This window comes from Thalassophryne amazonica, chromosome 14 (assembly GCF_902500255.1).
Source record: "Thalassophryne amazonica chromosome 14, fThaAma1.1, whole genome shotgun sequence".
In the NCBI taxonomy this organism is placed as follows: Eukaryota; Metazoa; Chordata; class Actinopteri; order Batrachoidiformes; family Batrachoididae; genus Thalassophryne; species Thalassophryne amazonica.
The window spans coordinates 53914984-53933388 of NC_047116.1; the positions used below are offsets into that span (position 1 = coordinate 53914984).

General features: G+C 39.8%; 1 protein-coding gene across 2 annotated transcripts in view; it reads left to right on the forward strand.

The window, feature by feature from the left end:
• hdac4 (histone deacetylase 4) overlaps positions 1-18405 on the forward strand; it is a 437614-nt gene that overhangs the window by 247490 nt on the left and 171719 nt on the right. The window contains exon 1 of one of the 2 annotated variants that reach the window (XM_034186648.1): positions 555-895. The exons of the other annotated variant lie outside the window; for it this stretch is intronic. Within the exon in view, the coding sequence (XP_034042539.1) occupies positions 892-895 (4 nt within the window). The 5' untranslated portion in view covers positions 555-891. Of the gene's footprint in view, positions 1-554; positions 896-18405 lie in introns of those variants that run through there. 2 annotated transcript variants of the gene reach the window in all.

Here is an 18405-nt window from a genome sequence, read left to right on the forward strand (position 1 = left end):
TTTGCTCACTTTAGGTACTATGTGCTCTCTGGGTGGTTCTGTCTTAACACAGAGATCTGTCATCAGTTCTGCAGTATTTAGTACACAGTTCTGAGCAATGTTTTTGTAGACAGAGACAGACGAGTGTGTTTGTGCAGGAGACAGTACTGTGTGCTTACGCATTTTAAAGGTACAGTCCTGTGTAACTTTTTGAGTGCAAAGCAGTGCTCCAAATTCTTAATTTTCAGCTGGACATTTTGAAACTGTGCATGTCCGTGTCTCAAAGTCCAGAGAATTCCATAAAGCCAAATTCACAACTAGTCCTTGTTCTGCTGGGCTGGTGTGTGTGTGTGTGTGTGTGTGTGTGTGTGTGTGTGTGTGTGTGTGTGTGTGTGTGTGTGTGTGTGTGTGTGTGTGTGTGTGTGTGTGTAAAGAGTCCTAACGAATGCAAAACTGCTGTTGAAGTCTGTCTAGTGAAGGGGAAGCAAGGATGCACTGTGTCCATCTGCTGGTTGGTAAGGTAGGAGGAAGTTTTGTGTGTCTGTGAGCGAGAGAGAGAGAGAGAGAGAGAGAGAGACAGGGAGAGGCTCCCAAAAATACCCAACATGCCTGAGACTGCCCTCTGATGTCACTGAGAAAAAAGAGAGAGTGGGAGGGGACAGGAGGAACAGAGGGAGGAGAGAGTGGCAGCCTGAGGGCAGAGCAGAGCTCCTCACTGACAGGGAACCAGAGAGGGAACCGAGTCTTCTGTTCACACTACAGGACCACATCGCTCTGTGCTTTCTGCTGCAGTGGACTACAGCTCCATTCACAGTCTCACCTTTGGCTACGAGTACACACTTACTCGCTCGCTGGGATTCTGTGCACTCACAAACACGCACACACAACAGTCACAACTGGACAGAACAACTGATGGGTAAGAGAGCTGTTGTTCTGCATGGTGTGTGTTTCTCTGAGGGTGTGGATGTGTTTTTAACATTTCTCATTCAGTTTGATTGTTCTGGTTTCAAATTTTGTGCTTTTTCTGCCTTTGAAGGAATTTTTTAGCATGTCTGTTTGTGTGTGTGTGTGTGTGTGTGTGTGTGTGTGTGTGTGTGTGTGTGTGTGTGTGTGTGTGTTGTATTAATGTACTTCATATTTATGCCCATGCATTGCATGGATCCTTTATTATTATTTTAGTTTTCCTTCAGTGTTGTGCTTGTTTTAAAGCTTGCTGTGGCATTGTTGTGATTTTGTGCCTCAGAAGTAAACTTCATTTACTTAACTCTGGGTGTGTTTCTACCTTGTCTGTGTGTGTTCACATCTGTTCCCATCTGTGTATGTGGTGTTTATTGGCCGGTACTGATGTATGGAGTCTCATGCTCAGCGCCACTCAAAGCAGCCTTTAATTGAATGGAGCAGATGGCGACTGTCCCTCTTGGTTGCCTTTTGTGCACATGTATTTGTGTACATGCCTGTGATTGTAGAAGAGCAAATGCATATAAACCTGGGCTTAAAATTTTTTTTAAGGTTTTATAATTCAGTTTAACACAACTAAGCTTCACTTCCTGAAATCATTTTTTTTTTCTTTTTAGTTTTTTTGTTTGTTTGGTTTTTTTTTTGTTTGTTTTTTTTTTTTTTTTTTTGCAGAATCATCTCCAAGTTTCTTCTTTTAAAAAGTTGGTGAGTTCATGTTGCGTTAAAATTTTTTTCTGAAGAAAATGTGCCCCTCTGTGCTGTCTACATATCCCAGGATGCTTCACTGCTAACAAATGAGCTTTTAAGTCCCCCCCACCAAGTGTAGGGATAACAAGCAACGTACAGACACTGCGCTGACTGTAGCCTTTCAATATGTAAGTCAAAAATACTGAGATCCTAGTTTATTCACTTGTGGTTTCACGTGTTTGAACACAAAGGGCACAAATCAACTGGAACCTTTTAATGCATTTGTTTCAAGTCATTTTGTGACCACTGATGCCCAGTTTAGCTTGTGATGTCTTTTGTTTTGATACAGAAACGACTCTGCCACAGAAGGCGTGTGTGTGTGTGCGCGTGTGTTAGTGGCAACCAATTGGTGTGCTGTACTCGCCACGCACATGCCTGCACTCACCACCAATACCACATAACTGCCGGCGTGTGACCGCTGTGCATGCACACTGTGTGATCTTTGCGTGTGCGCAGCATTTAGTGCCATTTAACGTAGCGCATTGTCTGCTGCTTCCTGGTCAGTGCTTTACCAACTTTGTCTGTGTTTTCTTCCATTTTTGTCATTGATTTGGGGTTTCTGTACAACCTGGTGCTTTACAGCCTGTCACATAAGCGGCATGTGTGTAACGTGTGCATGGTGAGCTAAGGGGACACCGTGAAGCGAGAGAAGTTGAGTGGGAAATGTTTTGAACACGACCAAAACTCATGTCACACCCTGGTGAGTGCCAACACCTGTGTAGCGTTGTGTGATGTGTTTGTGGTGGATAGTGGGAACTTGTTTGGCCAGTGGTCCATGTACCTTATAACACCATGCATGCTTGTTCTGTGTGAGAAGGGCTAAACCCAGGAACAGCATTTGAAACAGGTTGCAAAATATTCCACAGCAGTCTTTGCATTTCCCGTGAAGAGTTTTGGCATCATCCCCAGGTAGTTATTTTATCTTTTCTTTAATTCTGATTTCATTTTCCTGGTCTGTTGTGTATTCTGTCCTGAATTTGCCCACGTAGAGGGTATTATGTTCCTATGGTTACTGGCTTGTTAGCTGGGCCAAGTAGTGACGAGCACATGATGTGCCCTCAGTTTAGGAGGCAGACAAACTACATGTGACCTCAACCACAGCTGTTTGTAATTTCTGATCATTTGTCCAGTACCCACAATTCATCTAGCAGTTAGCAGGCATGTCTGTGTACTATTACATACACAAAACAGAGTTTCTTTTTCAATCAGTCGGTGCATCAGTGTTCACTACATGCAACAGTGTTTGTCCTCATTGTGTGTTCTTTTAATTTGGTGATATTAAAGATAACAGCATTTATTGGTTTTCAGTTGTTGTCTTCACACGCAGGCTGGAACAGAGTAACTCACTCATCCACTCATCTAGATTTTTGCTGTCCGAGCCCGGAATATGACATTGATCATTTGTTTTGAAAACAGTTTCATGAAGCAGTCATCAGTCAATCTTGCATGCAAGCATTACAGCACATTATCCATCAGGAATTGATTGAAATTACTTCATTAGTTAGTTTTGATTGCCTTAACCCACCGGAGTCAGTGTGTGGAAACTGACTAGCCATCCTCTGAGGAAAAGAGATTAAGAAAACAAAGAGGTTGCGATGCACAACAAAGTAATAATGAAGCTGTCAACTGGCACGCATAAGTCCGCACAATTATAATGTTCAAGTACTGAAACGTGAATACACATGCATACCATGTGTTGAAGCAATGGTCCACTATCATTAGTACATCTTCCATGTCAAATCCTGCCACCTCATCTCTTATCAAGCCAACTGCTGGCCCTGTGCTCATTAGTTGCCATGACATTTGCCTCACTCGCACCGGTGACTGAGGGGTTCACATTATGTCACAGATTAACACTCTGTCTTAATCCAGTCATTCATTCTTATTGCAGTCTTTGGCATGTGTCTGTATCTAGTTTTGCCATTTTTTGTGTGCTCTTTGTTTCCTGTGAGCAAGTTAGTATGCATGGGTTTTATATCTGAGGATTTAGATGTGCAGTGGGGCAATGATGGGACTGCCTTTGGGGAATCCTCCTCTATAAATAGGCCTGTTGGTGACAGAGTGAAGGTTGTGGGGGAGGCTAGACGAAATCACAGAGGTGGAGAATGTGATGATTTTTTTCCTGATGGAGAGAGAAAAAGGCTGTTTTATCATTTATGAGTGTTTTGGTTTTTGGTGAACATCACAAATGTTAAATTATTTAATGTCTGTTGTAGTAAAACCTCAAGACTCCCCGCTGTTGTCAAGTATACATGATAATTAGCCTGGAGTCTCCTACTTTGGCTTTTCAGGCTTGTTGTACATTTATGGGTCAAAATGACAATAAACCTGTATAGAACGCGATACAACTTTCCTTTCAAATAGGTTTTTGATCATTTTTAAAATCTCCATATGATTGGGTGAAATTACCAGTCAGTCCTTTGCACTATTTCAGTTCAGGAGTTTGTTCAGTTGTTATAATATACAGTTGTGGTCAGGAGCTTATGTACACTCATAGACATCAGTGTCTTGTTAATACGGTGCATCCGGAAAGTATTCACAGCGCTTCACTTTTTCCACATTTTATGTTACAGCCATATTCCGAAATGGATGAAATTCATTTTTCCCTTCAAAATTCTACACACAATTTTCTATAATGACAATGGGAAAAAAGCTTTTTTGAGATTTTTGCAAATTTATTAAAAATAAAAAAAATCCAGGAAATCACACGTACGTAAGTATTCGCAGCCTTTGCCATGAAGCTCAAAATTGAGCTCAGGTGCATCTTGTTTCCACTGATCATCCTTGACATTTTTCTACAGCTTATTTGGAGTCCCCCTGGGCTAAGTTCAGTTGATTGAACATAGGGTGCACGGTATATACAGTAGACAGTATAAATGATATAAATTTGGCCAACGATTTGGACTCCACTGAACAATCACGATAATGCTTGATGCAAGTACAGAGACCAAGGAGGAGGAGGAGCTGGTAAAAAACACACTTCCAAATTGACACCTTCAAGTTGCCTAAACTTTGCAGCTGAACACGTGCACAAAAACACTTCTGGAGGAAAATTTTGTGATCAGATGACATAAAGAAGCATTCAGCCCCAGCAATAGTGTAGGCATGGAGCTTCATGCTCTGTACTGGTGCATGGCACAAAGTTGGTGGAATATTGAAGACAACTACATCAGAATTCTCAGGCAAAATGTAAAACCTTCAGCTAGACAGCTGAAACATGGAAACAACTGGGTGTTCCAACAGGACAATGACCCCCTACAAACACACATCAAACTTTGTTATGTAATGCAGGCTAAACTTAACCTTTTGAAATGGCTCTTATCTCAATCCTATGAAAAATATTTGGACTGTGCTTAAGTTGGGTCTGTGTCTGGAAACTTACAAATTTCATTAAATTCTACAAAGAAGCGTGGTCAAATATCTAATCTGAATTCTGCCAGAAGTAGCTGATTACGTTGCTAAGAGACATTTGATCAAATATCACTGGTCTACAGTTGAAATGCTTCTGAAATAAATGGAGTCAAACTTGACTAATTTTGGCCCACTGAGAATGAAAATGATGTTTGAAATGGTTGATTGACTCTAATTTTAAGATATGTACCTACGATGCTACTAAGGGTTACCTTTAGATGAAAAGACCTATGTGTATGATTTATCATGAAAACACTACTGTCAACACAATATAATTATGTAGACTTAAAATGTAACAACCTAAATATCTGAGAAACAGTAGCCAACCGGTCATTTTTATTGTCATATTTGAATTCAGCAGGCCAAAATCCATTGTAAATAGCACATTATGTTTCTGAAGCAGACAACTTCTTAAAATTTGTAGACCAGAGTATTAGGAATGATGCATATAAATTTTTGATCCATTGTTGATTTGTGAAAACCTAAAATAAATTCTGCACCAAATTCTTGTTCATTCCTTCTGACACAGAAGAAAGAACAGCTCAAACAAAGCAATGAAAGAGTCATGTTGCCATGACATTCAGCCCATGTTGAGTGTATGTAAACCTATGACCACAATTGCAGTTGAGCAACTAGAGCAACACATCACAACAACAGCCACCAGTCTCTTTCAGGCCAAATCACATTTGTGGTCAATAAAGATGAACATTGCTTCTCAATCAAGGTGTGTGCACGAGTGCTTGTCTTATGTAGGAAATGATCGAAAAGAAAATGCCTGAGAGAGAGAGAGAGAGAGAGAGAGATCAAATTCTGCCACCAGCCTTAACTTTATTGTTTGTGCCTTTTATAGCATCCTATATTACCAGTATAATTTTAATAAAAATCATTTCCCAAGTACTTCAATAATCTTTCAAACACACCAACAAATTTAGGCAAAAATATAAACTGGTTGAAATAATTAATGGAAAATTGGCACAAATTTTACCTGTTTTAATGTGACACAGTAAATTTTCACAAAACTCGTATATGAATTTGGGAGTCAGTGTTGCCGCATATCTCAGTTAGTAGTTCAGGCATCGAGTTGTCAATGCATTTGAGCCCTGCTTACACCTGATTACACTATGTAACAAATTTTTATTTTTGTTTTGTTCCTGGGTACTTTGCTTCTGTGATCAGGACAATGATATTTTGAAATTTGTCTGTTTTCAAGAATATTCTCGATTTGCCTTCACTACTACTGAGTAGTCTTCTATAATATTCTTTAACTGCTAGAACTGTCCAGAATTTTCTAGAAGTTTCCAGAATTATCTAGAAATTTCAAGAAACTTTTAGAACTTTCTAGAACGTAAAAAAAATAAAATCAAAGTTTGTGCTGAATGTAGTCATTTTTCCATAGACTTTAGACATAAGCAGTTGAAATATAACACTTAGAAGCCAGGAACAAAAATTGTGTTACATAGTGTTATCAAATTGAACACAAAAACTACACAAAGGCCCTGGACAGTTATTGAAACTGCCCGACTTCAGCTTCTACCCTTTTTGTCTTGATCTTCTGTCCAGTTTACCATATATTCTAGGTCAGACATGACCTTTAGACAGGGTTTAGAGTAAATCATTTCAGTTATGGTTCATCTGACAGTTCCGTTTATTTTTCTAACAATCCAAAAGATGTGAGTGAAAACAAAACCTCCCACATCGAGGAAAATTCTGTCCACATCAGAAGTACGAGTAAATGAAAACAGCCAACTGTCAGCCAGTTTTAATGATAATAATAATAATAATAATAATAATAATAATAAGTTTATTTGTGAACAAGCAGACAATTTGGCAGAAACATATTAGTCTCTTCGTGGGGATAAAAATAAAAGCAAGTATTGCCGGATCCAGTATTTATACTCAGTGTGTGTGTGTGTGTGTGTGTGTGTGTGTGTGTGTGTGTGTGTGTGTGTGTGTGTGTGTGTGTGTGTGCGTGTGTGCGTGTGTGCATGCGTGTGTGTGTGTTGCTGCATCACTGTCAGTGTGCATCCTGCTCTGTTCTGTGTGCATCCTTGCAGCAGGAATGTTTACATTATTGTGTGCACTGCTTTCAGGGTGAGTCAGCTTGTGTAACTGCATCTGCTCATGTTTGCTCAACACCATGTTTTCTTTCACATTCACACATTGCCATCTTTATGAGCTCAACTAATTATGACCCAGGTGTTTGCACCTGTTTGCATCGTGTTAGTGTGCTGCCGTTCATGAGTCTCTTTACTGTGAGACCATGAAGGCTACACACAGTATCAGTTCTGTAACCTCTGGATTTACATTGTATATGAACAGAGTTGTTGTGAACTCCACTGTGGTCCAGCTGTAATTGTGACAATTGGATTTTGAATTTTTATTCGGGTGTCACGCTGCAATGTCAATCTTTTTTTTATCTTCTGAATAATGTCAGGAAGTTTTAAAATGTATATTGTTATAGTTTACTTCTTATTTATTTTTGTCTCTGGCCTTTGATTGGTGGATAGTCAACTGTTTTCTTTGAGCACATCTTCACATCCTGTTGTGCACCAATTCTGCCAAACCACTTCCAATCCAGCATGTGAGTTTTAGGGCCAGATTTTACTTCAGGCAACACAAAGTGTCATTCAGTTGTTATGCAGTGTTGTTGTTACAGTGCATTCAAAAATTATTCACAACTCTACACTTTTTCACATTTTGTTATGTTACAGCCTTATTCCAAAATGGAGTAAACTCCTTTTTTCCCCTCAACATTCTACCCAGAACACCCCTTAATGACAACATGATTTTTTCTTTAATTTTTGCAAATTTATTATTAGAACTTTATTTATTAATTTATTAATGCCACAAATGTATTGATGTCACAAGCTTGGCACACCTACCTTTGGGCAGTTTTGCTCATTCCTCTTTGCAGCACCTCTCAGGCTCCATCAGGTTGGACGGGGAATGTCGGTGCACAGCCATTTTCAGATCTGTCTAGAGATGTTCAGTCAGATTCAGGTCTGGGCTCTGGCTGGGCCACTCTAGGACATTCACAGAGTTGTCTTGAAGCCCCTGCTTTGATATTTTGGTTGTGTGCTTAGGGTCATTGTCCTGCTGAAAGATGAACCGTTGCCTCAGTCTGGCATTCATGCCAAAGAGTTCAATCTTTGTCTCATAAGATCAGAGAATTTTGTTTCTCATGGTCTGAGAGTCCTTCAGGTATCTTTTGTCAAACTCTAGGTGGGCTGCTATGTGCCTTTTTCTAAGGAGTGGCTTCCGTCTGGCCACTCTACCATACAGGTCTGATCGGTGGATTGCTGCAGAGATGGTTGTCCTTCTGAAAGGTTCTCCTCCCTCCACAGAGGAATAGGGGATCGCTGACAGAGTGACCATCAGGTTCTTGGTCACCTCACTGACTAAGGCCCTTCTCCCCTGATTGTTCAGTTTAGACGGGCGGCCAGCTCTAGAGTCCTGGTGGATCTGAACTTCTTTCATTTACGGATGATGGAGGTCACTGTGCTCATCGGGACCATCAAAGCAGCAGAAATGTTTCTGTACCCTTCCCCAGATTTGTGTCTCGAGATGATCCTGTCTCTTAGGTCTATAGACAGTTCCTTTGACTTCATGCTTGGTTTGTGCTCTAACATGTACTATCAACTGTGGGACCTTATATGTAAACAGGTGTGTGCCTTTCCAAATCATGTCCAATCAACTGCATTTACACCAGGTGGACTCAAATTAAGCTGTAGAAACATCTCAAGGATAATCACTGGAAACAGGATACACTTGAGCTCAATTTTGAGCTTGTGGTTATGGACACTGGTGTTGGTGACTGATCACATGTAAGGAGTGCATCAAATTATCTCATCCACACAGGGCAAGAACAGAGTTTTTACAGACAGTCAGTGATTGGTCGTGATCTGTGCAAGGTGATGGAGTGAGTTTTTTTAACCTTGCAGCTTCCACAGGTGATGGTTTTCATTTTGATGAAATAACATTAAATTCTTTGATTGCTATCAGGGTGTAAATTGGGTTTCAAGTAATTTTGTGAACTGTGCGTCAAAAGAGATCATTTACTGCACATTTAAGGCAGCAACCACAGGGAGAAAGATAATGAGGACCACATGAGCAAATTGGTGACAAAATGTGCAACAGAGTGGGAAAGTAAAACTGGAATTAAAAAAATGATAGAACATGTGGCCTGGACTATAAATGAGTCATGTTTAACTTAAAACACTTCTCCAGAATCTTTTAAAACCTTTATAATACCTGCTGTTTGAAACATTGTTCCATAGTCTGTATTATAAGGGAGGCACCACAACTTATGCTAAATGGTGCCTCAACACATCTCCAAGAAATGTTCCAGTTGATTTGTCCTCTCTGGTGTTGAAACATAATAAAACACAATGAATGATGAAGGTTTACACTATTTTGGAATTTCATATTAAAACAGGGTCTGTACGTGCATTAGCATGTTGTTTGTGCCTCCAAAGATATATGATCAAAAATATTTGACTATTTTCCTTGTGACACAAGAGGCACATTTTGAAATAATCAATAAGTAAAGTACTTTTAAACATATTTTTGATTTATAATGATTTAAAGTTTCAAACTGAGGACCACCTGAACACCAGTTTATCCAAATGTCCACAATGAAAACAAGTCCTTATATGTGTAGTAACACAAGTTCAGACATGCACAATGTACTATTGAGCATCAGCATGTGTGGGCCAGCCACACCCAGTTTCTCTGCCTCCTGTCTGGTGATGTAGTGTCAGGTTTCTTCCTGCACTGAAAGGCTGCCCAGTACCAATAATGCCATTGGCTTTCTCAGTGAGTGGCTGCAGCCATCGCCTCCTCATTGGTCACTGGGGGTGGCAGACCATTTCTGATAGGTGGATTCAGCTAGTTACAGCGTATTGACAATGGGTAAATGGCTTGGTATTGTGCAAGGTGGCTCTCTTCAGAGCAGATATTGATCAGAGTAGTTTGAGCTCAAGTTCAGGTATCAAGCACAAATCCAAGACTTAGTTAATGATTCTAAAAATGACATTGTAAACATTATGGACTGCATTTATATCGCACTTTTTTCCGTCTGCATCAGAAGCTTAAAGCGTTTAACAATTATGCCTTGCTTTCAACCATTCACACAGACACACTCACTCACAAACACACCAGTGTCAAGGTGCTACCATGCAAGGCGCTCACTACACACCAGGAGCAACTAGGGGATTAAGGACCTTGCCCAAGGGTCCTTAGTGATTTGTTGGGTTTTCAACCGAGGATCCTCTGGTCTGAAGCCCAATGCTTAACCACTAGACCATCACCTCCCCTATTATAACAGCCAACAACCATTTTCTTTGTAAAGATGTACTGGTGGAATGTAGCAACACCCCCTCCCCCCCCGTGTGGGTGTAGAACGACTGCAGTCGTCTACCAGTTAAACAACTGATCTAGAATATCTCAGTCCCCATAGCTTTGTCGTTGATTCTGGGCTAATAATTGTACTGTATGTTCACAGACTCTGAGGGTCTTGTACAGCAAATCGTTCTGTGGTTGTCCTCTGTTGAGCTGTATCTGTTTTCTACTGGTGTACTTTTGTTGCAACAGCTCACATGAAGTGTAATATACATATTTGGCTGTATGTACTTGCTTTCATTTATCCAGGATTAACTGAATAGGAATAGTAAATGCTACATATCAGCTTCGTTATTATATCTGTACATATTGAGCAACTGTTTTTATTTTCTTCACTAAAACATGTCGAGGGGGAAAGTGACACGTTACACAACCCAAGAGAGTCCTGTACTTTTTGGAGGATGTAGTGACACATGGCTGTGGCACATACAACCTTGACCTGAATTAACCTAGTCAGTGCTTGCTAACTCACTGTCTGTGTAGCGGTACAATTCCGAAGTATTGCAATGCTTCTGAATCGTATTGCTTCTGAGTCTATTTTGGTTGGATGTTACATCTCATATTGATCAGCCAATCAAGTAGCAGTTTCTGTTTTTTCCATCATTGTGTGTCGTTGTTGAACCTGTTGCCCTGTGCGCAGTGGCACTCAGGTGGACAAACTTAAACAGGACCCAACAAAGGCTTAGGTAGGACTGACTCTATGTTTTGTGATTTTTGGACACTTTTACATATGGAGGATGAAGACATGGACAGTGCTTTGATTAACTGGTTGAACTCAGACACGGGTATGACTCTCGAGTAGGTCACGGGAAGTGAGTTTGAGTGATAATATAACAAGCCGACTGGTGCTGTATATGTAGATATGAAATAATCAGGGGTGGTTTATTCATAAGAATCAATAATATTTATTGTCATTGCACAGTCGTACAGTGTACCTTACCACAATGAATTTGGGGCATAGTCCTCATCCTTGGTGCAAAACATAGAATAAAATAACAAAAAAATCAGATAAATAATAAATAACTGAACATGCATTTATCAAAGAAAGACACGATATACAAATTGAAGGGCTACGCGCATAGAGACAAATCTGTGATGTAAGAAAGATTATTATACATATTCATTGCATAAAAATTATTTCACTTACATTTGTTGTGTAAAAACGTTTTATTTGCACTTATAGGACACATGGTTGGGTCAGCTGTTTGCATTTATCATGGCTATGGCCCTGTTGTAAAAACTGTCCCTCAGTCTATTAGTCTTGGCTCTTAGCATCCTGGAACATCTGCCAGAAGACAGCAGCTCAAACACCTGATGTCCTGGGTCCTCAGCAAGTAGACCCATTGTTGGGCCCTCCTCATGAGGTGTTGGAACACAATTGGAGGTCTGCATCCATGTGCACACCCAGGAGCTGGGGGAAGCTGAAGCTGGACACCCTTTCCACACACTCCCCGTCTATGTAATAGGGCTGCAGATCGGTCTTCCTCTTCCTGAAGTCCACAATCACCTCCTTTGTCTTTGAGATGTTGAAGACTAGGTTGTGGTCCACTCACCAGCCACCAGACCCCCTCCCTGTTAACTGTCTCGTCACCTCCAGAGATGAGCCCCACTAAGGTGGTGTCATCAGCGAATTTAATGACTTTGCTGTCTGGGTGGGTGCTGACACAGTCATAGGTGTATAGTGTGTAGAGCTGAGGACTCAATACACATCCCTGTGGAGAGCCGATGTTGAGGCAGAGGGCTGTGGAGAGATGAGAATCAACTGTAACTCTGTACATTGTCATTGAGAGTCTCTGATCCAGGAGCAGGTGGTGACTGGGAGTCCAATGTCCAGAATAGGTACACGGATGAGAAATCTTCTATTCCACTCCAGTAAAGTCACTCTAAATGATCTTTACATAATAATTTTGTTAAAAATATACAAATGTACATATCAGAGTTCAATTAAAAAATCTACACAGCAGCAAGATAAGAATAACATTTATAATTTTTTCATTGAGAATTGGAACCCTTCATGATCCGTCAGAGCCAATCACTGCTCAGCTTTCACATCAGAGCACTGTGCTTAAACAACACGGCATCCCCAGCTGCCAGTGCTCACTCGCTAGAGAAGTGGAAATTAAATGATTTTTCCACCTTAAATCTGTAAATAATGAGAAATCCATCCCAATGACCACACCTATTTTTAAAAATGAAAAGTTCTAAGTGTTAAGCTACAGTCTACACAACTCTAACATGTCTAATAGCATGCAGGAAAAAATGTATTAGATGAGATCTAGATTAGAAAAAATAATTTACAAAATGTAAATGGATCAACAAAATTCTGAGGAAGAGAGCTCTCTCAAACAGCCCGGCTTCAGAAAACCTCCTTCTCCCCTCCTCCTGCTTGGCAGTAAACAAGCAGAGAGCAAACAGCAGCAGTTGAGAGGATTCACAGTGGCTCCTCTCCGGTATCGGAAAATGTTGGATCGGTATTTTCTGATACGTGAATTACGTCGGTATCGGAACCCGAGAGAAACAGAGGGAGAGAGAAAGCGAGCGAGAGACAGACAGAGAGAGTGCTGTCTTTTCTCTTTAAGTCTAGAAAAATAAGGCTATAAAAGTCTATAAAAAATAAAGTACTTAATTCTTTCATCAAAACATCAAATCTAGGCTGTGATCTTAGATGCACCTTCTGGCAATTTGTAGCTCAATTTTCAGGTCTCCTTTATAAGAAAATCATCATATAAAATCAACAATAATGATAATAATAATATTAAAGCAAACAGAGCTCTGGTATCGGATCGGAAAAGTATCGGTATCAACAGATATCCAAATTCAGGTATCGGGATCAGATCAGAAGTTAAAAAAAGTGGATCGATGCATCCCTATACATAAGTATACCAAACTGCAAATGTCAGCTCTCCCCGGTGTCTCCGTGATTGAAGCCATGAACATGCATGCACGCACACAGAGGCCACTTGGCTATTATAATATAGATGTCTTGGAGCCAATAAGATAATTTTTAAAGGGGTCATATTGAGCAAAATTACCTTTTTCATAACATCTCCAAAGTTCCACAATTCTATGAGTGTTTTCTCAGATGTTCTCCTGATTTACGATGAATTTATGTCACAGCTTGTTTAACACCTTTGTGACATATGCAAAGAAATAACCCATATCATCTCACTTTACCTGAGGATACTGCGCACACGCACACACACCACACACACACACACACACACACACACACACACACACACACACACACACACACACACACACACACACACACACACACACACACACACACACACACACCTATACAGAGCTTTTCCATCTGAAAATCACTAACGGCTTTTGGGCAAGGTCCCTAATCCCCATTTGCTCCCAGTGTGAATAAGTGGCTTAATTTATTATGGGGCCACTTCATTCATTAACATTTTGTTTGTGAATGTTCCTGGATGCAACTTTCTCACATATCCTTCCACCTGTAATTTATGTCACTAGCGAGTAAATCTTTGTGTTGTATGCTGCCATTTAGTGGAGGTATTGCTGTATAAGTCAGCTATCAACAAATTGATACAGTTGTCTTGCTTAATGTACTATTTACTGAACGGGTCGCCTTAATCATTATCAGAAAAATTGACCCTCCTGAGAAATTTTTCACCAGCTGCCACTGTAAATGATTATAAGGATGAATGTATTTTTAACAATACACAGCCACCAATCTTTGATCCATATAATTTCATGTGGTCTTAAATGCTTTACATAGACTACATCACAACTAATTAGAAAATGCCAACGGTTACCATGATTAAAACAGACAAAATGGAAAGCATTTAACTATAGAAGCACAACAATAAATATATATATATATTTTTTTTAAATCAGAAGGAACCCATCAACACAACAACGTCTCCTGTCTGATACACACTCAGTGTGTTTTATGAAGATGCACACACAACGTGTCAGATCTGTGCCCATATGTTTGAGGGGTGATGAAAAAGAGGCAGAAGCAGACAGGTAGGGTGAGTTTCAGAATCAAAACCACAAGACAGTGAAAGCCATTGACTGATCTCGGCTGTTTGTGCTTCTTTATCAAATCTGATCAACATTTGGTTGACATTAATCAGGATCCAACTCAGCCGCTGGTCCACAACTGAGCGGCACATTATTACATGTCTGTACTGTGGACATACTGTGTACTTGTTCTGTTCTGCTGCTCCTGTTCTTTGCGAACACTCAGTTTTTCAGGACACACTGCACATCTGGCATGTTCTTTCATGCCTCTTTAACTGGACTCCAAAGGCTAGTCGGTGACTTGGAAACATTCTTGTATCATCCTCTGACTTGTCTCAAGCCAAATGACTGTTAAAGGATGATTTGACTGTTAAATAGTTTGGAGATTGAGCCATTACGCAATCCACAACTTTTTCTTTTCCATTTTTATTTAATTTAAATTCTGTTGGCAAGATTTTTTTATCAGACATTTTCAAATGTTTCAAAATTTCAAAATTTTCCAAATATTTTTACCATTTACTGTGTATGCAGAACTTAAAGAAATATGGCTCGATATGTCTTGATCCAACTTTATTTACAGTAAACCTTTCCAACACCCAATTTGTCATGGAAATACCATATTGCACATTATAAGGTGTTGTCAAAAAGTACTGGTAGTCAGTTGTAGAAGCATGATTCTGGCCGATATGGATACTGCTGTCATGTGTATACAGGCAGTTGTGTTGTTTACGTATTTTGGATTCAAAATCTGATTACACTAATACTTTGGTTTTCGCTTGTCATCTGTGTTGATGTTTAGATGTTGCTTTCTGTCTCGTCCCTGTATTTGGTCCATATTATCCATGTTTTAACAGTGCTTCACTGGATTACTCAGATTAAGCAGAATTAACTTTGTAGATTAGATGAAATGCCTGTTTCATCTAATGTGTTCAGAGGTTTACATACATTCACCATGGACATGAATATCGGCAATATTGGGCTTTCATTGATGATCTTTGAGTTGTTCTTTCTCTGGGATGGAATGACTGTACAAGATACAGTAGTGTTCAGAATAATAGTAGTGCTATGTGACTAAAAAGATTAATCCAGGTTTTGAGTATATTTCTTATTGTTACATTGGAAACAAGGTACCAGTAGATTCAGTAGATTCTCACAAATCCAACAAGACCAAGCATTCATGATATGCACACTCTTAAGGCTATGAAATTGGGCTATTAGTAAAAAAAAGTAGAAAAGGGGGTGTTCACAATAATAGTAGCATCTGCTGTTGACGCTACAAACTCAAAACTATTATGTTCAAACTGCTTTTTTAGCAATCCTGTGAATCACTAAACTAGTATTTAGTTGTATAACCACAGTTTTTCATTTCTTCACATCTGCGAGGCATTAATTTTGTTGGATTGGAACCAAGATTTTGCTCATTTGCTAGTGTGCTTGGGGTCATTGTCTTGTTGAAACACCCATTTCAAGGTCATGTCCTCTTCAGCATAAGGCAACATGACCTCTTCAAGTATTTTGACATATCCAAACTGATCCATCAATCAATCAATCAATCAATTTTATTTATATAGCGCCAAATTACAACAAACAGTTGCCCCAAGGCGCTTTATATTGTAAGGCAAGGCCATACAATAATTACGTAAAAACCCCAACGGTCAAAATGACCCCCTGTGAGCAAGCACTTGGCGACAGTGGGAAGGAAAAACTCCCTTTTAACAGGAAGAAACCTCCAGCAGAACCAGGCTCAGGGAGGGGCAGTCTTCTGCTGGGACTGGTTGGGGCTGAGGGAGAGAACCAGGAAAAAGACATGCTGTGGAGGGGAGCAGAGATCAATCACTAATGATTAAATGCAGAGTGGCGCATACAGAGCAAAAAAGAGAAAGAAACACTCAGTGCATCATGGGAACCCCACAGCAGTCTAAGTCTATAGCAGCATAACTAAGGGATGGTTCAGGGTCACCTGATCCAGCCCTAACTATAAGCTTTAGCAAAAATGGTACTATGAGGTCCCTAAGATAAGATGGGACCTGATTATTCAAAACCTTATAAGTAAGAAGAAGAATTTAAATTCTATTCTAGAATTAACAGGAAGCCAATGAAGAGAGGCCAATATGGGTGAGATATGCTCTCTCCTTCTAGTCCCCGTCAGTACTCTAGCTGCAGCATTTTGAATTAACTGAAGGCTTTTCAGGGAACTTTTAGGACAACCTGATAATAATGAATTACAATAGTCCAGCCTAGAGGAAATAAATGCATGAATTAGTTTTTCAGCATCACTCTGAGACAAGACCTTTCTAATTTTAGAGATATTGCGTAAACGCAAAAAAGCAGTCCTACATATTTGTTTAATATGCGCTTTGAATGACATATCCTGATCAAAAATGACTCCAAGATTTCTCACAGTATTACTAGAGGTCAGGGTAATGCCATCCAGAGTAAGGATCTGGTTAGGACACCATGTTTCTAAGATTTGTGGGGCCAAGTACAATAACTTCAGTTTTATCTGAGTTTAAAAGCAGGAAATTAGAGGTCATCCATGTCTTTATGTCTGTAAGACAATCCTGCAGTTTAGCTAATTGGTGTGTGTCCTCTGGCTTCATGGATAGATAAAGCTGGGTATCATCTGCGTAACAATGAAAATTTAAGCAATGCCGTCTAATAATACTGCCTAAGGGAAGCATGTATAAAGTGAATAAAATTGGTCCTAGCACAGAACCTTGTGGAACTCCATAATTAACCTTAGTCTGTGAAGAAGATTCCCCATTTACATGAACAAATTGTAATCTATTAGATAAATATGATTCAAACCACTGCAGCGCAGTGCCTTTAATACCTATGGCATGCTCTAATCACTGTAATAAAATTTTATGGTCAACAGTATCAAACGCAGCACTGAGGTCTAACAGAACAAGCACAGAGATGAGTCCACTGTCTGAGGCCATAAGAAGATCATTTATAACCTTCACTAATGCTGTTTCTGTACTATGATGAATTCTAAAACCTGACTGAAACTCAGTCCATGATACCTGGTATGCGATATATAGTCCCAACACCATAATAGGAGAAACATGCCCATATCATGATGCTTGCACCACCATGCTTCACTGTCTTCAATGTGAACTGTGGCTTGAATTCAGAGTTTGGGGGTCGTCTCACAAACTGTCTGTGGCCCTTGGACCCAAAAAGAACAATTTTACTCTCATCAGTCCACAAAATATTCCTCCATTTCTCTTTAGGTCAGTTGGTGTGTTCTTTGGCAAATTGTAACATCTTCTGCACCTCTTTTAACAGAGGGACTTTGCGGGGGATTCTTGCAAATAAATTAGCTTCACATAGGCATCTTCTAACTGTCACAGCACTTACAGGTAACTCCAGACTGTCTTTGATCATCCTGGAGCTGATCAGTGGGTGAGCCTTTGTCATTCTGGTTATTCTTCTATCCATTTTGATGGTTGTTTTCCATTTTCTTCCACGCGTCTCTGGTTTTTTTGTCCATTTTAAAGTATTGGAGATCATTGTAGATGAACAGCCTATAATTTTTTGCACCTGCGTGTAAGTTTTCCCCTCTCCAATCAACTTTTTAATCAAACTATGCTGTTCTTCTGAACAATGTCTTGAACATCCCATTTTCCTCAGGCTTTCAAAGAAAAAAGCATGTTCAACAGGTGCTGGCTTCATCCTTAAATAAGGGACACCTGATTCACACCTGTTTGTTCCACAAAATTTACGAACTCACTGACTGAATGCCACACTACTATTATTGTGAACACCCCCTTTTCTACTTTTTTTACTAATAGCCCAATTTCATAGCCTTAAGAGTGTGCATATCATGAATGTTTGGTCTTGTTGGATTGTAACAATAAGAGATATACTCAAAACCTGGATTAATCTTTTTAGTCACATAGCACT